Below are 23910 nucleotides of genomic sequence, written 5' to 3' on the forward strand. Positions count from 1 at the left end.
TACACAACCTTGAGCAGCACGGCAGCTACACAGAAATGGTGACTTGGAAGGTTTTAGACAGGGAGGGACATGGCAGATGTGCGTGATAGAAAGGTCACCATGGCAGCTATATGGGGACAGGTGAAGGAGGAGGGTAGGACAGATGGGAGATGCAAGACAGAAGACCGCAAGGAGAGTGTTGAGATGATACAGTTGAGAGTCATTGAGGGCCTGGGTCAGTGGAGAGTATCAGCAAGGATGTTGATGCGGGAAGAGTTGAAAGCATTGAGCGCTTAAACGAACAGCGCATAATGGCCAATTTTAGCTGTTGTCTGAGAAGGAGAAGTCAAGGATGACACCCAGATTTTTAACGTAGTACCTGGGAGAGGAAATATTGAAAGAAAAGTGAGTTTCAGGAGGTCCCCAGGGCTGAGCTGTTGGATTCAGTTTGGGATATGCTTTTTTTTTTTTTTAATTTGAGTTTCCTGTGGGTCAGCCAGTTGAAGATGTCCAAAATGAAGTTAGGTTGCAGTTGTAAAGATGGTGATAATGGAGCAGATGAGAATATGGCCTTTAACCCAGATATAAATATAACAGCTGTGGAAATCCCAGCTAATGCATTTACTAGCTGTGTGACTTTAAGCCTTATAGGATTGTTGTGAGAATTAATATTTGTGTAGGAAGTTATTGAGTGGGACTTTTCTAGTTGATGTTGTTGTTAGGTGCCGTCGAGTCAATTTTGACTCATAGTGACCCCATGTGGCAGAGTAGAATGGCCCTATGGGGTTTTCTAAGCTATAATCTTTATGGGAGCAGATCACCAGGTCTTTTCTCCCATGGAGCTGCTGGGTGGGTTTGAATGCCAACCTTTCCCAAGCCCTTAGCAGTTGCACCACCAGGGCTCCTTATTGCCTTGGTTTGTAATATTTCAATGTTTTGGATTCTGCTAAGGCTTGCTTTATGACCTAATATGTGGCCTATTCTAGAGAATGTTCCATGTGCACTAGAAAAGCAAGTATACTTGGTTGCTGTTGGGTGGAGTGTTCTGTATATGTCTGTGAGGTCAAGTTGGTTGATTGTGGCATTTAGATCTTCCATGTCTTTATTGAGCTTCTTTCTGGGTGTTCTGTCCTTCACCGCAAGTGGTGTGTTGAAGTCTCCTACTATTATTGTGGCGCTGTCTATCTCACTTTTCAATGCTGATAGAGTTTGTTGTATGTATCTTGCAGCCCTGTCATTGGGTACATAAATATTTAATATGGTTATATCTTCTTGGTACATTGTCCCTTTAATCATTATATAGTGTCCTTCCTTATCCTTTATGATGGATTTAACTTTAAAGTCTATTTTGTCAGAAACTGATATTGCCACTTCTGCTCTTTTTTGATTGTTGTTTGCTTGATACATTTTTTTCCATCCTTTGAGTTTTAGTTTGTGTCTCTAAGTCTAAGGTATGTCTCTTGTAGGCAGCATATAGATGGATCGTGTTTTTTAATCCATTCTGCCACTCCGTCTCTTTATTGGTGCACTTAGTCCATTTGTATTCAGCGTAATTATGGATAGGTATGAATTTAGTGCTATCATTTTGGTGTTTTTTTTTGTGTGTTGTTGACAGTTTCTTTTTCACACTTAATTTTATGTGCTGAGTAGATTATATATTGTCCTTCCCTCATATTCATTGTTGTTGATTTTGTTTCTGCTGAGTATTTTTTTCTTGTGTTTTATTTTGATGAGTAGGATAGTTTGTCTCCTTTGTGGTTACTTTATTATTTACCCCTATGTTTCTAAATTTAAACTTAACTTTTATTTCTTTGTATTGCCTTATCTTCCTCTCCATATGGAAGATCTATGACTACATTTTTTAGTCCCTTTTTATTGTTTTAATTTTGTCTTCTTTTACATAACATTGCTGTTGCCCTGTTTTGAGCGTTTTCTTTTTTTTAACCTTGATTTATTTTTTTGATTTCCCTGTCTGGGTTGACCGCTGATTGCTTTGCTCAGTGTTCTAGTCTTCGGTTGATACCTGATATTATTGATTTTCTAGCCAAAGAACTCCCTTTAGTATTTCTTGTAGTTTTGATTTGGTTTTTACAAATTCCCTAAATTTCTGTATATCTGGGAATGTCCTAATTTCACCTTCATATTTGAGAGACAGTTTTGCTGGATATATGAGCCTTGGCTGGCAATTTTTTTCCTTCAATTTTTTATATAAGTCATCCTATTGCCTTCTTGTCTGCATGGTTTCTGCTGAGTAGTCTGAAGTTATGCTTATTGGCTCTCCTTTGTAGGTGACTTTTTGTTTATCTCTAGCTGCTCTTAAAATTCTCTCTTTATCTTTGGTTTTGGCAAGGTTGATTATAATATGTCTTGGTGACTTTCTTTTAACATCTACATTATGTGGAGTTTGATGAGCATCTTGGATAGATATCTTCTTATCTTTCACAGTATCAGGGAAGTTTTCTGCCAACAAGTCTTCAAAAATTCTCTCTGTATTTTCTGTTATCCCTCCCTGTTCTGGTACTCCAATCATTCATAGCTTATTTCTCTTGATAGAATCTCACATGATTCTTAAGGTTTCTTCATTTTTTTTAATTCTTTTATCTGATTTTTCTTCAAAGATATTAGTGCCAAGTGCTTTATCTTCCAGTTCAGAAATTCTGACTTCTATTTGCTCAATTCTGCTCCTCTTTCTATTGAGTTGTGTACTTCTGTAATTTTATTGTTAATATTCTGAATTTCAGATTGCTGTCTGTCTATGGATTTTTCCAGCTTATTAAATTTTTCATTATGTTCCTGAATAATCTTTTTAATTTCTTCAACTGCTTTATCTATGTGTTCCTTGGCTTGTTCTGTGTATTGCCTCATTTCCTTCCTGATGTCTTGAAGGGTTCTGTATATTAATCTTTTATATTCTGCCTCTGGTAATTCCAGAAAGGCACTATCATCTAGAAGATCCCTTGATTCTTTGTTGAGGCAATCATGGTCTGTTTCTTTATGCAACTTGATATTGACTGTTGTCTCTGAGCCATCTATAAGTTATTGTGTTAGTTTTTGTTTGCTTACTGTGTCATAGCTTCTTGCTTTGTTTTGTTTTGATATGCCCAGATGGGTTGCTTGAGTGAGCTAGCTTGATTAGTTTCGCCTTTGGAACTCTGACGTCCTGTCCCCAGATGGCCAGAGCTGTTATCAAGTATATAACAGTCTAGGAGTTCATTCACTTTTCTTGTATGAATTCAGCTCAGGTGTCCAGGTAGCTGGTCATCAAGTGTGTGGTACAGGTTCTGTCCTAAAAAATATGGAATGCTTCATGAATTTGCATGTCATCCATGCTAATCTTCTCTGTATCGTTCTAATTTTAGTATATGTGCTGCTGAAGTGAGCACTCCTTATTGCCTTGAAATTGTGGCTATAGCCCTAAATCTGAGGAACTAGCATGAAACTGCCCCACACTCTAAAGACAGCCACCTGATGCACCCTTTCTAAGATGCAAGACCGCCATTGCCATCACCATCAGCCTCCCTTCCCTTCTCCCCTAGCCTACACATGGGAAGCCTTGAGGAATTCAAGGAGGATGGTAGGATTCTGAAGTGGTAGGCTTACCAGGGCATGCTGTTACTTTGAAGCCTGCCAAGTTCAGACTCTTCAACAAACTTAACATCTATGTTAAGTACTTAATATAGTGAGTTATCAATAAACAGTAGCTCTTAAGATAATTTTAACCCCTGGGACTTCAGCCCCAGAAACCACTGGTAGGTTCCAGAGGGCATTTCTGTGCCCATTCCTGCCTGTAGCCCTAGCTCAGAATGCTCTCCCCACCTCTCAGCTGGTGAACTTCTATTCATGCTTCAAGACTCAGCTCAGCTCTGGCTGAGCTGACCCCCTTGGGTCCTATATCTGTCCCCCACTATGCTGTGAGTGCTTTAAAGCCCAGGTCATACCTGACTGTGTCTGGCACTGAGGTGGCTTCTTAACTGTTGCTGACCTGAGTTGTTGCTCCCCTCCTTTCTTGGCCCCCAGCCCCAGCCTTGGACTTTTGACTCTTTTCCTCTGATTCCTGGGATTGAATCCTGGAAGGTAAACCCTACCCCCTGGTAATGTCTTGCCTGCATCACAATCTACCTGCCTGCCTGTCTAGACCTCTGAACTATGAGGGCTGGATGCCCTATTTCCCCACCTACGAAGCTCTGTCCTATTCACACAGAGACCCAGGACACCCTGTTGTAAAACCCCAGGGGGTACTATTGTGTTCTCCGTGAATGGCAACTCCCAGAGCACAATTGTAGAAGGCACCATTCAGTAGAACACAATGAGATGGTGCTACCTTGAGTTGTGTAATGGCAGTGACCTTGCCAGGTGGGCCAGTGTCAGTTGTAGCTGCAGACACCCTTCTGGCTAGCAGTGCCCCTTCAGACACTGTTCCTTCTCTGACTTGCTGCCCTGCTAGCACCTTTCTTTTCCATTCACCGCTCCTAGCTGGAAGGGCTCTGGTGATGCAGTGGTTAAGCACTCAGCTGCTAACCAAAAGGTTGGCGTTTCAAATTCACCAGATGCTCCTAGGAGAAAGATGTGGCAGTCTGCTTCCATAAAGATTACAGCCTTGGAAACCCTATAGGGAAGCTCTGCTCTGTCCTATAGGATTGCTATGAGTTGGAAGCTAACTGAAAGGTCAGCAGTTTGAATCCTCTAGCCCTATGAGGCAGTTCTACTCTGCTCTATAGGGTCACTATGAGTTTAAATTGACTCGAAGGCACACAAACACCACAGTTGGACCAGAAGGAGCCCTGATGGTGCAGTAGTTAAAATGCTCGGCTGCTAACTAAAAAGTCGGTAGTTCAAATCTCACAGTCACTCTATGGGAGAGAGATGTAGCAGTCTGCTTCTGTAAAGATTTACAGCCTTGGAAGCCTGATGGGGGCAGTTCTATTCTGTCATATAGGGTTGCTATGAGTCGGAATAGATTGGACGGCAATGGATTTGAGATTTATTTGGTTTAGCTGGACCAGGCTAGACCTTATCCAGAAACCAAGTGTGCTGAATGGGGAGTGTGTGGGGCTTGCGGGTGGTGCAGGGAGTGGAAGGGGAAGGGGAAGTGGATAATAAAGAGCATCTCTTTTTATATCTCTCAAGTTGGGAACCCATTGAAAGATAAAACGACAGACAGGTTTACTAATCAACTTTATTACAGATTACACCATGAAAGGAGGACATGGCTTAGACACACAATGCACATTCTAAGGCTTGGCCAGCAGTGTCCCCTCACCAGGGACAGGCCTGCTCTGCTGAACTGACAAGGGGTGGAGAGAAGACCAAAGAAGACCAGTTTGAGTCCTCTCCACAGCAGATAGAACAGAGACAGGGCTTGAGCCTTGCTCCTCTTGCTCCCAAGCTCACTGATGGGGTGTGTCCTCCTCTTTCCCTGAGCACTGGGGGTGGGGGGAGGGGCTCCTGAGGACAGTTTCCTCCCCATAGTTTTCCCTCCTGGGGAAAAGAGCGGAAATTCCCTTACCACTAAGGCAACATGAGGATTGGGGAATGTGCCCTAATACACAATAGAACAGTTCTGTTTGCTTCAGAGCAAAGGCCCAGGAACCATTTCCAGGTCTCACAGAGCACAGAAGTGGGATGGGGTGGGGGACGTGGAGACTGGGCAGAGTGAAGTCAGGTGGGGGACCCTCCCTCAGACACTGGCTGGTCTCCACTTCCAGGCCCATCTGTTTCCACCGTAGGAGGGGAGTGAAGGAATTGATTTGGAGCTGTAGGGAATTCTCTCCTTGGGGGGCAACAGAAGCTGCATATGGTTCAGACCACCAATGCCCTGGATGGAAAGCAACTTTATTCTCCAGGAATGCTGAGCGTGTGGGCATCCCAACTCCTCAGCTGTTTCAGTCCCTCACACTCTGCCTGTTTATCTCCTCTGTCCTGCGGCTACCCAGCAGGACTTGTAGGTCAGCTGATGACTTAATGCTGGGTCCCTTAAACATCTTTGTTCTGGTAGCAGAGTCCATCCACTGCTCCAGACACCCCCCTCCCAGTCGGAGTTATGGACAAGAGAAAAAGAAGAGCTCTGGACAGGCAGTGGAATGTAGTCATAGAGCCAGATCTCCTGGCTTTAAATCCTGTATCTGCTGTTTCCTAGCTGCATGGCCTTGAATGGTTACTTAACCTCTCTGTGCTTCAGTTTCCTAATATGTAAAACAGGTAATTATAGTACCTATGTCTTGGCTCAAGGGTTATGCGTTCAGTTGCTAAATGAAAGGTTGGCAGTTTGAACCTACCCAGTGGCCCTGCGAGAGAAAGACTCATCAATCTGCTTCCTTAAAGATTATAGCCAAGAAAACCCGATGAGGGGTTCTCCTCTGTCACATGAGGTTGCTGTGAGTTGGCGTCAACCTGACAGCACCCAACAACAACAGCCTGCTATGAATTTAATTATTTTCCCCCAGAAGTTATATTGAAGTCCTAGCCCCTGTACCTGTGAATATGACCCTGTTTGGAAATATGGGGTTCTTTTGTTATGTAGGAAACCGTAGTGGCATAGTGGTTAAGTGCTACAGTTGCTAACCAAAGGATCGACAGTTCAAATCCACCAGAAGCTCCTTGGAAACTCTATGGGGCAGTTCTACTCTGTCCTATATGGTTGCTATAAGCCGGAATCGATTTGAAGGCAACTTTTTTTTGTTGCTGTTGTTATTTTAATGAGCCCATATCGGATTAGGGTGGGTCCTAAACCTAACCCCTTCTAAGTGGTGTCTTATAAAAAGGAAAAACAGACACACACAGGGAGAAGCACCATGTGACCAGGGAGACAGATGGATATAAAAGCAGCAAAGTAACACCAAGGATTGCCGGTAGACATAAGGGACTGGAAGAAAGACCCATAGAAGGATTTGATGTGGCCAAGACCCTCCAAAACTGTAAGACAATACATTCTAACCTTTAAAGCCGCCCACTTGTAGTATTTTTTTGTTACAGCAGACTAGGTAACTAAAACAATATCTTATAGAGTCATTGTGAGGGGTAAATGAGTTCATACACACGAAGCCCTTAAGACTAGTGCCTGAGCAGGACTAAGTACTCAGTAAAGACGAGCTTCTATTTTTATGGAGCTGAGGCTGGGAAAAAGGATCAAACAGCCAGGGAAAATGGGAAGTACACTACTGTATAGTGAGCACCTGCCAGATGGGCCAAACCCTATGCTGGGTGCTTGATCCAGCTGAATGTTTACAAGATGGAGGAGGAACTATTATTGCCCATTTTACAGATCAAGAGCTTGAGCAGTCATGTGGCCCAGCTGAGATTCAATACCTGTGAGATCTGATTCCAGTCACCATGGACTTGGTTGCCTCCCACCATAAACAAGTAGACTAAGTATGGAATTCAAAAGTAGGTATGTACTGGTGCATTAGGAAAGAAACAAGGGGGTTGCTCTGGTGAAGCCAGGAAGTTCTTGTTCCATTTCTGTGTTATGTGTCAACATGGCTAGACTATAGTTCCCAATGTTTTGGCCAAACACTAGCTACTGTCAAGTGGTTACATGTGATCAAATCAGTTGGCCTTGGGGTAGAGCAGATTACCTTTCTTGAAATGTAATGTAATGTAACATAATGTAACTGCATGTAATGTAATTACTTTCCATATTGTAAGATAATCCATCAGTTGAGGTCTTATCAGTGTAGGGTGGACCCTAAGTCTTGTCACTTCTGGGTTGTAAAACACCGGAATAGTCACAAAGACATGAACACATAGGGAAAGACAGATGACATGCGAGGATTGTCTACATGCAAAGGAACATCAAGGATCTCTGGCAGATACCAGGAGAGAGGCTTACAGAAGGAATTGACACAGCTAAGACTTTGATTTGGGCTTAGCCTCCAGAACATTAAAGTCACCCACTTGTACTGGTAACTAAGACAGTGTCCCTGCCCTGCTTTGCTCTAAACATCTGCTTCATTCTCTCTGGCTGAACAGTCATAACGTTTTTGCTCCTCAGTCCACGAGACTGAACCTGGCCACGAGCAGCTGCTGTTAAAGCCCAGACAATCAGAAAGGAGACTGAATCACTCTCCTAAATCCCAGCTCCACAATTCCTGGGAAGGGACCTGATTGGCCCAGGTAACATCCAGTGTCCATCCTTAGATGACCAGGGGTCGAGATTTCTTGTAGGAACATGGCAGACCCTGCTGCAGTTGAGTGGGGACAGAAAGGGAAATTCCTAGGAAATGCATACCTGGCAGACAGCTCAATGGGTGTCTACTATCTAGGCTTATTCTTCTATTTGTTCTCAGTCTTTTGTCTACCTCATAGCTTCTCCTTGCTCATACATACTTTCAACCTGTCTCAACAGTTACGCACCCAAACTCTCTCCCTCTCTCTATGCCTCACACCGCCTCATGTTTTCTCTCTCTTTTCACTCCATAACCATAACCCACTGCTATTGTCTGAAACTCTATGTGTTTCTCCATTCAAATTCCTCAGGTAATTCCATCGTCTTGCTCATAGTTCCATACCAGGCCATTTCACAGGCACTGATTTTCTTGGGAACTGGCTACCTTGTGGTACAAAGCCTGTGTCCAGGAATCTGCTAGAGCAACGTATTAGGTTATAACTTCTGCAGGGCTGTGGGCTGGTGATTTCACTGTGTGCCATGAACATAGACCAGCACTGTAAGGAGATATCCATTATACCTTCTCTAGCCATTGAAAGGATGCTCCTTCTGAAAGGCCTTCCCAGGCTTTTCCACCCAGGCCCGTCCTTCACTGAAATCCACACACCCATCCACTCACCTGAGACCGCCATGGATGCTGAGTGTGCTGAGTGTCCAACTCCTACTGAAACATAGATTGAGGTGTACATTGGTTTAGAGAAGTTAGAAGATTATTGCTCACGTATCAGTTGAGAAATAAGCAATTCAGAGCAGATATGGCACCTTCACGGTGTTGGGCACCTAAGCTTTTTCTGATTTGCTGGTCTATCACCCCTAGGGTGTTGACCTCATCTTTACGGGTCAAGAGATTCACCACCATGTTCCAGCCAGTGGGAAGGGAGAAATGCATTTCTCCTGCCCTTTAAATGCAGAAGCTGGAGTTTGCATACATCACTTCCACTCACGTACTATCAGCCAGAACTTAGTGATGTGGCCACATCAAGCTGCAGTGGGGGCTAGGAAATGGAGTCTCTATTCTGATGGCCACATGTCTAACTAAAAATTGGGGGTTCCATTATTAAAGCGGAAGGAAAGAATGAATGTTGGGGACAATGGTGCTACCATTCTCTTGTCAATCATATTTGACCCTTCTCCGGCATCCAGTTTGTCACCAAATCCTGGCATATCCCCATGTCTGACGCCTTTCCTATAGAGACTCATCCTTTATCCCCACTGGTACCACCGTGGCCTGGGCCCTTACTTTTTTATAACCAGTGTCCCATGAGAATTCCCTGCCTCATCCCCTTGCCTCTAGCCTCTCCTCCAGTTTCTCCCAAGCAAGTTGTTTCTACGATCATTCTAAAGTGCAAATCTGGCTCTATTGTTTAAAATTTTTCAGTGGCTCCCCACTGCCCACAGGGGTGCGATTTTTACTGCAGATTCTTAAATCACTGAAATCACATGCAAATTTTGCATTTTTCTGAAGAGAGTTTCAGATTCTCAAAGGGGTCTGTGATCCCACCTGAAGTTCAAACTCAAGTCGAAATTCCTATTCTTGACATATAAGGCTTCTCAGGACACAGCTCCCAGCTTCCCTCTCAAATATCCTCTCCAGTCACTTTTCCCATGCAGCCCAAACTGAAGTCATTCTGAAATTCTCTCCATTCCCTGGACATGCTACGCCTTCTCACACTTCACATATTTATGTCTGCTGTTCTATCTGCAATGCTCTGGCAAACTCCTACACATCCTTACGGCTGAGGTCAACAACCACCTCCTCTGCGAGACTTCCTTTACTCCCTCTGGCCAAGTCAGTCTCCACAGCACTATTCAGACCTTCATCGTTTATCACATTACGAAGTCATTGTAGGCTTACATCTGTCTTGTCCACCAAACCATGAACTCTGGAACTCAGACATTGAATAGATAGTCTACAAATGTTTGTTGAATACATGTCATTCATGCTCAAAAAAACTAGAATGCTCTTTCTAAAATGTAAACCTAACTGTTGATTTCTGCATTCCTATTTTCTTCAAGGCCAAACTTGTTACCGGAACTTTCTCTCTGCCCTTATCTTACAATATTTCCCTTTCCTACTCCAGAAAGACTGAACTTCTTTTAATGCTCCAAATTAATGCTGCTTCTTGTCTTGGGGTTTTGTACATGATTCTCCCTCTGCCTGGAACTTTCTCTTGCTCCTCTTTGCCTGGCTAACTCCTACTCCTATTCTTCATAGCTTAAATATCCCTCCAGGAAGCCTTCCTGAACATTCTCCCCCCTTAGACTAGGCCAAATAGTCCACTTACTCATCCCCATAGCACCCTGCACTCCCACAGTCCCTGTACTTTCCTGTTCTCAATATACATCACCCTGTGTCATAATGACTTGTCTTTCTTCCCTGCTAAACTATAAGCTCTGTCTCTATCTTGCCCACCAATATATCTCCAGCCCCCAATACAGTAGTACTTGGAAGAGAGTAGGTACCTAATGGAGCCCTGGTAGCACAGTGGTTAACAGCTCAGCTGCTAAACAAAAGGTTGGCAGTTTGAATCCACCAGCTGCTCTTTGGAAACCCTATGGGGCAGTTCTACTCTGTACTATAGGAACACTGAGTTGGAATCAACTTGGCGGTAATGGATTTGGTTCTTAGGAAGCTAATAAATATGTGCTAAATGAATGTTAGATAAATGAATCTCTCAGTCTTAAATCTGACTTCCAATAGCTCTCCATTGCTTTTAGAATAAAGTGAACATTCCTTATGTATTAGTTTCCTAAGGCTGTCATAACAAAATACCACAAAGTGGGTGGCTTATAAGAAGAGAAATTTGTTGTCTTACAGTCTGGAGGCTAGAAGTCCAAATCAGGGTATTGGTCACGTTGATTCCTTCTGCTCCATGCCCTTTTCCTACCTTCTGGTGGTGGCTCATGGAAATCCTTGCTGTTCCTTGACTAACAGCTACATCTGTGTCCATTATCACATGGCTGTCCTTTCTCTGTCTCTGTGTATTTCTTTTTAATGAGGATACCAGTCACATAGAATTAGAACCCACCCTACTCCAGTATAACCTCATGTCAACTGATAACTTCAATGACCCTAATTCCAATTAAGGCCACATTCACAGGTACAGAGGTTGTGACTTCAACATATCTTTCCGGGGGACACAATTCAGTCCATAACACCTTACCATGGTTTTCAGGGCACTTTATGATCTTGTTCATGTCTTTTCAGTTTCTCTCTTCCAAATCCACCCTTTGAACTCAACGTCTCATTAAAATTCTATACAGCAGTCCTATTAAACTGAATGAAGGTTCCCAAATACTTGCTCTCCTTCAGCCTTGGCAGGACTGTTCTCTTTGCGTGGCACACTCTCGCCTCTCCTCATGTTTCACTCTTCCTTTTTCTGGCTAACGACCACTAATCTTTCAGTTTTCAGTTCAGATGCCACTTCCTCCAGGAAGCCTCCCCTGACTTCCTAAGACCCCCTGTTCTACTTCTTACCATTCTGTTTTCTCAAGTAGATGGTGAGGTGACAGAATGTACTGTGCCTACTATGATGTCTTTAATGTGGCTCAGTGCCTGCACACAGTGGGCACTCCGTAAATATTGGTGGCATCAGCAATGTTGCCTGGTCTTATTCTTTACCATTGTATGTGTGTTTTGCCTCCCGAAGCACCATGAAGGTATTGAGGAGGATAAAAAAATCTGGGGTCTTTCCAGACCTGAGCTTGGTTCTGGACTCCAGGAAGCCTGATTTATGTTGTTTGAAGGCTTGGCTGTGCTAGGCACTTGACAAATGTGTTAATCAGAGGGGTCTTGGTTTAAGGTCCTGGAAAGATGGAATTTGGGATCATGTAGAAGAGGTCATTGCTATTTTCTAAAAGCTAGTGCTGGGAGCAGTGTTAGGCAGGTGTTCAATAGATACTTGTTGAATGATTTCTAGAGCTGTAAGAGAGTAACAGGGTGGAAAAGGGGGCTGGGGAGCTGTATGTTGTGCTTGATCATCTCACCAAGTCTGGGCTCAGACACCCCCATGGAATGAAATGGCTATAAGGGATGAGATCATGTGTTCTTATTCCAAACTCAAGATTAAAAGTGTTAAAAATCTTAGAAAGGATGGACAAAATCTTTTTGATAAAGGTGAGTAGTAGTCTTCAAGCTCTAGGAAGACCAGTTTGACTCATGAGAGATTTATTTATTCTTTTTAAAGTGACCCAATGAAAGCTGCCACCCTCCTGTAAGATACAGAACGAGACCCTTAACTGGCAACATAGGGCATGGACCCCCTGTTGCTGTCTGCAGAGATGCAACGGCCAACAAGACTTGCACTACAAGCTCCCCAGAACCAAGAGCAGAGAAGTGCAAGAAAACATTGAGACAGATGATGGAGAGACAGCTTTTTAATACACAAACGGTAAGGCTAGGTCTGAGCCTTGCTCCTCAAAGTGTGGTCCTCCCTGGCTCAGCAGCATCAGCGTCAGCATCCCCTGGGAGCCGGTTAGAAACAAAGAATCTCAGGTCCCACTCAGCCCCATTGTATTCTAACAAGATCATGATTTGTATTCACACAAACGATAGAGAAGCACTGGGCTAGAACATTTATTAATGTAGTTTTTTGCGCTTAAATGTGTTTTGAAGGTCAAAATAAATCCATTTAAAGCACTTTCAGCTCATTATTTGCTCCATTTTCTGCACCCCTGAGCAGCGCCATCACGTCAGTGTTGGTGCCCTGGGACGCTGAGCCTTTCTTATGAATCCCAGCGGCATAAAGCAGTTTGCGGCACCATGTCTCTAGACAGCCTTTCAGGATTACAAATTGGATTCCAAAACATCCGATAGCTATTCTTTGTGCAACAGCCCCAGAAGGTAGGTTGTATGATGATTTCTGTTTTCAGAGATGATGAAATTGGGGCCCAGAGAAGTTTCGTGACTCACCAATGGCACAAAGCAAATTGGCATGCCAGCCACAGTGAGAACTCAAATCTTTCGAGTTTTCAGTGTGAGGCTTTCCAAACTTTGATGCCTTTCCTTTTCGTAAAAGGGGACATTCACGGAAGAGAATTTTAGAACAATTTCTTAGATAACCTGTGGGAGCTACTGAATATGAGCCATGCACATGTGGGCCCCAAGGAATATGGAAGCTTAAGGAAGTCTTTTCCAATGGAACGAGATGTCAGCCCAGGGCAGGCCCCTCCCTTCCTTCCCCACTCTCACAGTCCTGCTGCGGCCTGGCGAGAAAGCTCAACAGTCAGGAGCCACCAGCAGACATTTGCTCATGGGTGCTATGAAAGGAGAGGACCAGGGATTACCATGAGGATACGGAGGAAACCAGGTGGCTTCTAGGTGACAGTAATCTGTCCCCAGGAGGAAGCTCACTCAGATTGATGTTTTTTTGGCCCGGTTGAAGTAGCTGATATAACTGGACTCCGCCTAAATATATCGTGGTGTGCTTCACTGGACTGGATTTCCTAGTTAATTCCATTTCTCTGCAGCAAACTGAACCTTCTCCTTAACTCAGAAATGGTCAAGACCTTATAGCTGGCATTGACATCAATGTGCTTTTCTGAACTTAAGATTTCTCTATTGACCCCATCTAAACGAAGCCCCCAAAGGGGACTTGTTCAGTTTTACCATCTGTGTGGTGATTTTCACAGAGTCCTCGAGAAAATGATTGCTTAAACCCCTTCCCCATCTTCTCTAGACATGCATATTCAATGGGACATATTTGTGTATAATTGATTAAAAAACAAAAAAGACGGTGTGCTTTAAAATTCCATGTAAAAAATATTGCTTTTCTAATGTGCTCCTGCCTGCCCGCTTGCCACACTGTGCTACAGAGGGGAGAGTCAAGAGGAATTCACGTCTGAAGATGTTTGGGATTTTTAGATGACACCGATGAACCCTGCACCTTGCACCATGCTCTGAAGCCCGTGTAGTTTCGGGGCTTGGCCTCAGGCAAAAACTACAAAGCATCCTAATGAGCAGAATTATACACCAGGAATGTATGCGCATATTTGACATAGTTTCTTCTTTTGAGGGGCGGCCCTTGGCTATGACCCCTGCCCTCTCCAAGGGTGAGGGAGGAGTTCAGAGAAGGCGCCTTTTGTTTCCTTTGGCCAGTTCTTCCGAAGCCCCTATGGCCCTGGGGACCTGCCTTGCTCCGCGTGGGCCCGAAGCAGCCCTGCAATTTCCACATGGGCGGGGGATTTCAGAACGATGGACAAAGCCGTGTGGCCAGCCTACAGGGGAGAAAGAAAATGAGAAATAAAGTTTATCCCATCTGCCTCCTGCCCCAATCTCTAAAACCCCAGCGTGGTTACCGGGTGAGGGGGTGATGGGAAGGGTAAGTTGGGAGACGGAGATATGAGTGGGACGTAGGAGTATATTCCAAGCTTCCGGAGACCCTAAGAAAGAAGGAGATTCCAATGGCAGGAGGATCATGGGAAACGGGCCCCCTTCCACAAAAATGGTCTGGACTCCTAGGCAATGTGTGCCAGTGGAAGCAAGGAAGTATTATTTTGTCTTTTAATACTTTTTTAAAAAATTAAAAAAACAGAATAAATAAAATAAATCTTCCATTATTCCATGACATAGACCTAAATACTCAAGCATTTTGGGGTGCTTCCCTCTAGTCTTTTCTCCTGTGCAAATTTATTGTTGTTTCCAAACAGAAAAATGATAAAAATTTCCAAACAGAAGAATGATAGTGTATATCAATTTTGAATCTGCTTTTATTTTTAACGTACCGTGAAATGCTATGAGATTTTTCCATGTTCTTATAAAGTTGTCGTGACACATGATTTTTATAATGGCTGTCTAAACCAGCTACCAGTTGTCATTGAATTGATTCTGAATCGTGGCGACCTCATGTGTGTCAGAGTAGAACTGTGTTCCATAGGGTTTTCAAAGGCTGATTTTTTCAGAAGTAGGTCACAAGCCTTTCTTCTGAGGTGCCTCTGGGTGGACCTCCAACCTTTCAGTTAGTAGCCAAGTACATTACCTGTTTGCACCATTCGGGGTCTCCAATGGCTACATAAAATCAAACCAAACCCACTGCCGTCAAGTCGATTCTGACTCCTAGAGACCCTGTAGGACAGAGTAGAACTGCCCCATAGGGTTTCCAAGGCTGTAATCTTTATGGAAGCAAATTGCTACATCTTTCTCCTGCACAGCGGCGGATGGGTTTGAACGGCCAACCTTTCGGTTAGCAGCCAAGCATTTAACTACTGTACTACCAGGGCTCCTTAATGGCTATATAAACCAAAAAACCAAACCCATTGCCATCGAGTCGATTCTGACTCACAGTGACCCTACAGGGCAGAGTAGAACTGCCCCATAGAGTTTCCAAGAAGCACCTGGTTGATCTGAACTGCCAACCTTTTGGTTGGCAGCCATAGCTTGTAATCACTACACCACCAGAGTTTCCTTAACGGCTGTATAATATCCCACAATTTACCAAGCCACTTCCCTTCTATTGGGATGGTGAAGACTTGGAAACAGCATAAATTGTTTCCATCACAAACTTGGTGCAATAGCATTTTCACATTTTTAATTATTTTCTAAGGAACGACTCTCAGAACTGGGCTCAGAGCATCACAGATGACGCACATTTTTAGTTCTGAACTAATATAATGATGTCATACAACTTCTTACACTGCTGTGGCAATGCAGGAGGCTGCCATCCAGCTGTACAAAGGGCTGCACTCAGAAGGGGTCTAACACTGGTCATTCTCTATACAGAGATGAGGGGCAGGCCGACAAGGGCTGGGGAGGGGGGTGGACTCTGACCTCCACAAGGGCAGCTGCAGGCTCTTAGAAGCCAGCTCAATACAGTACTCAGAATTCTGAAATCTCAACAGCTCCAAAAACCAGACTTTTTTCCTAATTCATTTGGAGGCAAAACCCAACCTGAGGCTATCTATCTGTATTACTTATTTACCCCACTTAGTATGACTATTTATACATTTTGCTGCAGAAATATTAGTGGAATTGGTTGGGGGGGGGCACCCAAGACTCCATTAGATTGTTCTCTACAGTATATGTGTGGAATTATTGTCCTAAAATGTGAAACATTCTTTCATATAAGCTGGTGGGAAGTGTTAACACCCAGTTTAGAACTCTTCAGTCTGTTCCCTGGGTACCAGGATAGAATCCAGCTGTGACTGAGTTCCACATGCATGTAAATAACTGTTACTGGGTGCTGTCGAGTCCAACGCATTGCAACCTCATGTGACAGAGCAGAACTGCTTCATAGGCTTTTCTTGACTGTAATCTTTATGAGAGCAGATCGCCAGGTCTTTCTCCCACAGAGCCGCTGGGTGGGTTCAAACCGCCAACCTTCTGGTTAGCAGCCGAGCTCTTAATCATTGAGCCACCAAGTCTGCTATAACACACAGCAAAACACCACACAAGCAGGAATAAAAGAATGGGCTCCAAGAAGAATGACCACTGCTTGCTACAGGAAGGGAGAGAGAGGAAGTGGCGTTACGGTGAGAGGCTGAAGGATGGCACATGGTCTTCACAAAATATACGACGTTCTTTCTCTGAAGTCCTCATGACTCTCTCTACTTTTACTACCATTATAATTTGGTATTTGTGGGGTTCCTTGATAAACATTGGTCTCCAGGAGGTCAGGAACTCAATCTAAACTTCTCATTGCTGAATCCCAGCCTCTGGCCTGGCACCTGGCATTTGGAAGGCACTCATTAAGTGTTGTTAGAGGGAAGGCCTGGATGATAAAATAGAAGTATTCATTTCAATGTGATGAAGAAATTGAGCAACATAAGTCCTAATGAGTATTTTCTTAGACTGACCAAGGCTGGAACAAAGCAAAGGTTTTAAGCAGGGAGTCTGGTAGCGGCCTCATAAGGGAAGAGCCTGGGTGTTTTCAGGCCTGTGTTCCTTACTCTGCATTCCACCTGCAGGGCTTTGTCACCTCTGAGGTGCTGTGTAAACATGAAGAGTGTGGTTACCATTACCCTGGGAAAGAGCCACAGAGCCAGTCCCAGTGGACTCATGTGTCTTTTAATGGGGCCCATCTGGTCACAACAGCCTGCATCTTCAGACTGCTCAACTGCAGACAGCGAGAGAGGGGACACCATCCAGCTCAGGAAGTGTGACTAGAGAGGTGGGTGCCTCTATAAGAACCCTGAGAACAAGCCAGCAGCAAGTAGGTCCAGCGGGGAGCCAGGCACCGTGGCAGCTCCCCAAAACTGCAGGCCTGGTTAAGGAGACCGGGAATCTGTGACCTGAAGACCTGTGTGTGCGTATGTGTGTATGCGTATGTGTGTGTGCAGGGTGTTTCTCAATCTGACTAGAACTCACCAAGAATTCATTGTGTGTCACACAAAGATGAGTAAGGCACGGTCTGCCTTCAAAAAGTTTCAGTTGGATGGATGCTTTGGAGAAGCCGGAGTCCCTGCATGGTGCAGTTAAGGCACTCAGCTGCTAAATGAAAGGCTGGAGGTTCAAGTCCACCCACAGGTGCCTCAGAAGAAAGGCCTGATGATCTACTTCTGAAAAACCAGCCACTGAACACCCTAGGGAGCACAGCTGTATTTTGACACATATGGGGTCACCATGAGTTGAAACTGACTTGAAAGCAACTGTTTTTGTTGTTGTTGTTGAAGCTGCCAAAGTAAGCTCTTCAAAGGGTGCTCAGTCCCCTCTACCACCTCCCGGGCCTTCTCGCTCTGGCAGCTACAAAGAGGCTGGGTGGCTGATTTTCTTGAATTGCCTTCTTAAGCTCAGGGAAATGCTTTGCCAGCTGTTCTAGGGGTTCTGCCTATATCCAGCTTTAAATGTTGGCAATATGAGGGGAACAAATTTCAGGACATGAATTCTCAGTCTTTCATGAGAATTCCCAAATAATTCATTCTCTTAACATCGAAGCCTCCATAAATATTGAAGTGATGTTGTTATTGTTGTTCAAACCAAAACTAAACCCAGTGCCGTCGAGTTGATTCCGACTCAAAGTGACCCTACAGGACAGAGTAGAACTGCCCCATAGAGTTTCCAAGGAGCGCTTGGCGGATTCGAACTGCCAACCGTTTGGTTGCAGCCGTAGCATTTAACCACTACACCACCAGGGTTTCCATTATTGTCGTTAGGTACCATTAAGTCGCTTTTGACTCACAGCGATCCCATATGACAGAGTAGAACTGTCTTAAAGGGTTTTCTAGGCTGTAATTGTTATGAAAGCAGCCAGCTAGGTCTTTCTTCCATGGAGCTGTTGGGTGTAAGGAGCCCTTATTGAAATGATAGGGTGATTATTATATTATTAATTATTATATTTGACTTTCCTCTTAAATGTACAGCACCTGGCACAAGGCTTGATAAGGGCCTCAGTCACCAGCCCCCTTCTCCCCTGTAGACTATAGAAATATCTCACCTCATGGATGTACAGGCTGTTATCACCCAAGTCATTTTCCCAGCTCCACGGATGGAAAATTGGGGTACAAATCCTGAATCAACCCTTATCCAGGCAAGTAGCAAGTCACTGGGCCATAGGTGGAGTCTGAAACCCAGCCAGCCTTGTGGGCCTGTTGCTGGCTCTGTCTGGATACCCCTGTGTTGGCTGGGCTTTCTCTAATGTTCTCCACCTTCCCCTATGACAGGCCTTCTGCCTCCACCTCTGGTTTAGCACTCCAGTCCCTCCCTTCCGGCTTCCAGCCTTGCCCTCAACTACAGCCAGCCTGGTCCCCCACGCTGGCAGGGCTCTTTTTGAACCAGCACTTGACCGAGTCTGGCTGTCTGAGCCCACCTGGTTATCAGTATGCTCCTAAATCAGTGCTTCCCAACTGTGGCACATTATGGGCTGGGTAATTACTTGTTCTGGGGGCTGTCTTGCATGTTGCAGGATGTTTTGCAGCACCCTGGTCTCTTCCCACTAGATGCCAGGAGTGCCCTAGCCCCAGTTATGACAAAAAGAATGTCTCCAGACATTGTCAGACGTCCCCTGATGGGCAAGGAGCCTTGGTGGTGCAACCAATGATTAAGAACTTGGCTGCTAACTGAAAGGTTAGCAGTTTGAATCTATCCAGTGGTTCTGTAGAAGAAAGACCTGGTGATCTGCTCCCGTAAAGATTACAACCAAGAAAACCCTCTGGGACAGCTCTACTCTGACATATGGAGTTGCTTTGAGTTAGAATCAACTCAACAGCACCCAACAACAACAACCCATGGTTGGGGGTGGTGGGCAGGACTGTCTCCAGCTTAGAATGACTGGACTAAGCCAAGTGTGTCAACCAGGTAGCCTCTCCCTTTGGGACCAATCTCCCTCTGATCAGCTCTCCTAACTCCAGACACCGCCAACAAAGGTGGAGGCTCCTGCTCATTGCTGTAGTGGTTTTGTTTTAGCTATCACTGTTCACCTACTCATAATAATAACAGTTACATCAATTGAACACCTCCTAGATAGCAAACGAGACATTTTGTACATGCATTACCATATTTATGTATGCCCATTTTCCAGATGGACGTACATAGGCTCACAGCCTTGGTGGCACAGTGGTTAAGAGCTTGGCTGATAGTAGAAAGGCTGGCAGTTCAAATCTACCAGCCACTCCTTGGAAACTCTGTGGGGCAGTACAACTCTGTCCCATAGCGTTGCTACAAGTCGAAATTGACTCGATGGCAACAGGTTTTATACATAGGTTCAGAGTAGTTAGATGACCTGCCCAAAGGCACACGGTGACTGAACCCAGATTCAAACTCAAGAGTGTTTTTTTTTAAAAAAATGCTTCTAACAATCACACTTAAGTTGTCCAAAGTACAACAGAGTCCTCCCACCGTGGCTCTTCTTTCACATCCTGAAAGAAGCCACTGATCTCTGTCTTAGCAAAGAATAGGCCTCCAGAGGTGTCCAGGAGATGCTCTCAGGCTCACTGCTTGATTATCCCAGCTAACCAGGGGCTTCCCATGGCCAGCCCTTGTGGCAAAGTTGTTAAGCACTCAGCTGCTAAGCAAAAGGTTGTTGGTTCGAACCCACCAGGCACTCCATGGGAGAGAAATGTGGCAGTCTGCTTCAGTAAAGCCTTGAAAATCCTTGGGGGAAGTTCTATCCAGTCCTATAGGGTCACTGTGAGTCCAAATCGACTCAGTGGCAATCAGTATTTTTTTTTGTCCCTCTTCTGCCTTTTTTTTCTGCCCAGCCCCCCAGGCCTTCCCATGTCAGCAGCAGTGGTCCTAGGCCTTTGATGTCCAGGCCTGCTCCAGATTACAGGCTACCTCCTTCCTCCCAGCACAGCCCTGGCAGGCAGCTCATTAACAGATCCTTTGTCTGGGGTGATGTTTGGAAAGGGGGTTTATATTTCCTGCAGCCCACCCCTGTTCCCAAATGAATTTCAAGGGGGTCTGAGTGCTCTAATTATCTAAAAAATGGCTCTGGAGCAAAGCTGGGGTGCGTGGGACCTGAAGACAGTGGACCCTGATGCCTGCTTCCCAAGCATGGCTGTGTGGGGCCCAGCAGCTTGAAGCACCAATGAACAATCTCGGTGGTTCAGATGTGGCTGATTAAGAGGGGATGTCCCTGGGCAGGGAGGGGGCTCTCTTCTTGCTGGGCTTTTGTTCTCTTTGAACCGTGGTTGTAAAAAAAGTGTAAAGAAGTCTGTTTAAGGCATTAAATTACAGTGCCAACGCTAAGGATATTGGAGTCAGACCTGGTTTGAAGTCCTGCTCTTTTAATCAGCAGCTTGTGACCTTAGGATATTTATGTAACCTCTCCAGTCCTCGGTTTCCTTATCAGTAAAAATGGGGATCACAGTATCTACTCACTGATTATTGTGAAGGTTAAGGGAGATAACGCAGGGAAAAGAACCCCCCCCTCCCCAGTACTCTAGAATATTACCCACTGTAATTATCTGTAAGGGGCATTGGTGGTTCAGTGGTAGAATTCTCACCTTCCTTGCACGAGACCCAGTTTGACTCCCAACCAATGCACCTCATGGGCAGCCACCACCATCTGTCAGTAGAGGCTTGTGTGTTGCTATGGTGCTGGATAGGTTTCAGTGGAGCTTCCAGACTAAGAAGAAAGGCCTGGCGGTCTACGTCCAAAAATTGGCCAATGAAAATCCTATAGGTAACAATGGTCTGATTCACAACTGATCATGCGGATGGTGCCAAACCAGGCGGCCTTTAGTTCTGTTGTGCACGGGATCACCCTGAGTCGGGGGGCAAACTTAACAGCAGTTAACAGCAATTGTCAGTAACAGGATTACATACTGATGATTTCTCTGGGAAGTTTAAACATTCCTTCATTCAAGTGTTGATTCATTCACCTGAATTGGTAGGCACGCTGCTGGGTGCTGGGCTCCAGCAGGGAATCAGAGACATGGACTCTCCAACGTGACAACAGTTGATGATAACAGAGCTGTTAAGAGTATGAGCTTAGGAGTTCGATGGAGCTAATTTCACTAGCTGTGTAATCTTGGGTATGTTACCTATCCACTCTGAAAAATGATGGTAGCAACAAGATCAACCACATAAGCTTGCGTAGTATTTATATGAGATGATCCACTGTAAATGCTTAGTACAGTAGCTGGCACAGACTAAACACTTGATACACATTAGCTATCATCATCGTGGTCATCATCATGACCTTACAAGGAAGTTTATTTAAGTGGCCTGTGTCTGGTAACATAACTTCAAGCAGGTTCATTTGATGAAATGGGCCACTCCATAATATGGATCCCTGTTGGCGACGGGCCATAATTTGTAATTGGTTCCTTTATCTGGCTTTCCAGGAGTCCCCACCAGCCAGCACGGATTCCTTGCCCAAGATGCTGCTTCAAAGCCACATGCTGTTATTGCCATGGCCAGATGAGGCTCAGGTCCCAGGCCAGGATGGTGGTGTGAAAGGCTAGGGTTTGGGATTTTCCAGCTCCAAGGCTTCAAGCATTTACTACTAGGTATCATCTCATTAAATCCCAAAACAACGTTCTGACGTTAATTTTGTTGCTACCACCATACAGTTCCTTGAATTGTGCTGAGTGGCAAGGCCTCTCTCAAGACCAGAAGTTAAACACCTATTTGTTCATTGCCTACAAGTCTCACCTTGTCAGTCAGGCTGCTGTCACAGGCCGGGTGTGCCAGGAGCAGCCGCACCATGTCCGCGTTGCCATGGCGACAGGCCAGCATGAGGGCCGACGATCCATCATGGTCTTGCAGGTTGACGTCTGCCTGGCAGCTGAGCAGCGCCTGGACCATGTCCTCCCTGTCGTGGCTCACTCCCAGCATCAGCGCAGTCTGGCCTCCCTGCACACAGAGCCACAGAGATGGACCCCTCTCCCACCTGAGTATGCTCAGTGAAGACATCTCAAGAAAATGGCCATTGATCTGAATTTCCTTCTGACCTGGGTATGGGACACAAATGCTACCTCCTCTAAAGCCTTCCCTAATTCCCCAAGTACAGGATTCATAACTCAGCCCAGCACTTATCGCTTGGTGCTGTAACCTGTCAACGTCTCTCTCATGGACTATGAAATTTTTGGTGGCAGGGACTAAGTCTTTTTCATCTCTGTCTCCCCAGTGCCCAGCACCGAGTACATGCTGCTAAAGGTTGATTGATGGAATAAATGAAGGACCGAATGCCCCTGCACCACAGCTTCTTACCATCTGCCCCAGTCTGACTGCTCCACGAGGCCCTGGCCTGATCTGAATGCCTCTGGTATTTTCACATTTTATAATCTGTTTTTAAAAATTATCGCAACCGTTTAATGATAGCCAGAACCATCTTGCCTCAACAAGGTATGTTTGCATTTCCTCGTGGTTATTTCTAATCTGTAGCCATGGATTAGAGTCTAAAATCTGGGTCCAAGTCTAGTTCTGCTGTTTACTAGCTCATGAACCTGAATCTTGGCTTTTTTTTTTTTCCTTATAAATTAATTTAGTAACAATCTGTCCTGTGTACCTCATGGGGCTTTCGTGGGAATCAAATACGTAAGTGTAGAATAGTCATTTTTCTGACTATAAACTGACCATCACTTCTCACTTCAGGCATTTTTTGTATATATACACAGTCTCCTCTATGTATATATTTTGCCCTCATGGTTCTCTTAGGCACTAGGCGAGTCAAGCTTGTCTCCCTGATTGCACTAGTCAGGCTTTGTAAAGTTGTAAGAATAAGGCCAGGACTATGTTTTCTCTTCTTTCAGATCCCTTGTGGCTCTGAAGCACAGTGTCTTACACATCAGAAGTGCTGAGGACCTGTTTGCTGATGTGTTAACTGATTAAAGCTCCAATCTGCAGTCATTGATGGATTAAGCTTCCTAGCCCAGAATGCTGCAGTTTACAGAAAAGAAAGCGGGGTGGAATCAGAAAAGTCCTGGCTCTACCACTTAGTATTAGCTTTGTAAATGTGGGCAAGTTAACCTCTCCGTGACTTTTTCTGGTCTGGTAAAATAGGAATGATTAATAATATTACCTATCTTATAGGGTTGTGAGAACTGAATGAATTAACATACATGGGAAGAGCTTAGGGCAGAGTTGAGCACTTTACCAGTGCTAGGTGAGTGTTAGATACAATGATAAGTATGAGGAGTAGAGATGCAGTGTGCCAAATGCTTGGCCTGTCATAAGTACTCAATATGTGGGAGTATATTATTAGGTCCCCTTGACTCCCTGTTTCTCTGGAGCCCAGACAGATCTTTCCAGATACACCTGTTTACTTTTTGGTCTGCTTTTATTCAGCTCAGAAGTAATGGCTGTTTACTGGACTAACGAGACCACTAGGTTTCCATCCAGACCCCTCTTTCCAAGCGTTATTAAGGCCAGATGATATATCCAGATTGTG

At 44.8% G+C, this 23910-nt stretch overlaps 1 protein-coding gene and 1 pseudogene across 4 annotated transcripts in view; both read right to left on the reverse strand.

Moving 5' to 3' along the window:
• Positions 1–3268: 3268 nt before the first annotated feature.
• LOC111751020 (U6 spliceosomal RNA) lies at positions 3269–3362 on the reverse strand (annotated as a pseudogene).
• A 1484-nt stretch (positions 3363–4846) lies between these two features.
• The window catches only part of KANK4 (KN motif and ankyrin repeat domains 4), a 99822-nt gene continuing 80758 nt past the window's right edge, over positions 4847–23910 (reverse strand). For all 4 annotated transcript variants that reach the window (XM_003411150.4, XM_023549522.2, XM_023549523.2 and 1 more), the window contains 2 exons: positions 22173–22373; positions 4847–14359 (listed from right to left, as the gene is read on the reverse strand). In XM_003411150.4, the coding sequence (XP_003411198.1) occupies positions 14255–14359; positions 22173–22373 (306 nt within the window). In that variant the 3' untranslated portion in view covers positions 4847–14254. The remainder of the gene's footprint in view (positions 14360–22172; positions 22374–23910) is intronic.

Source organism: Loxodonta africana, chromosome 3 (assembly GCF_030014295.1).
Source record: "Loxodonta africana isolate mLoxAfr1 chromosome 3, mLoxAfr1.hap2, whole genome shotgun sequence".
NCBI classification, from domain to species: Eukaryota; Metazoa; Chordata; class Mammalia; order Proboscidea; family Elephantidae; genus Loxodonta; species Loxodonta africana.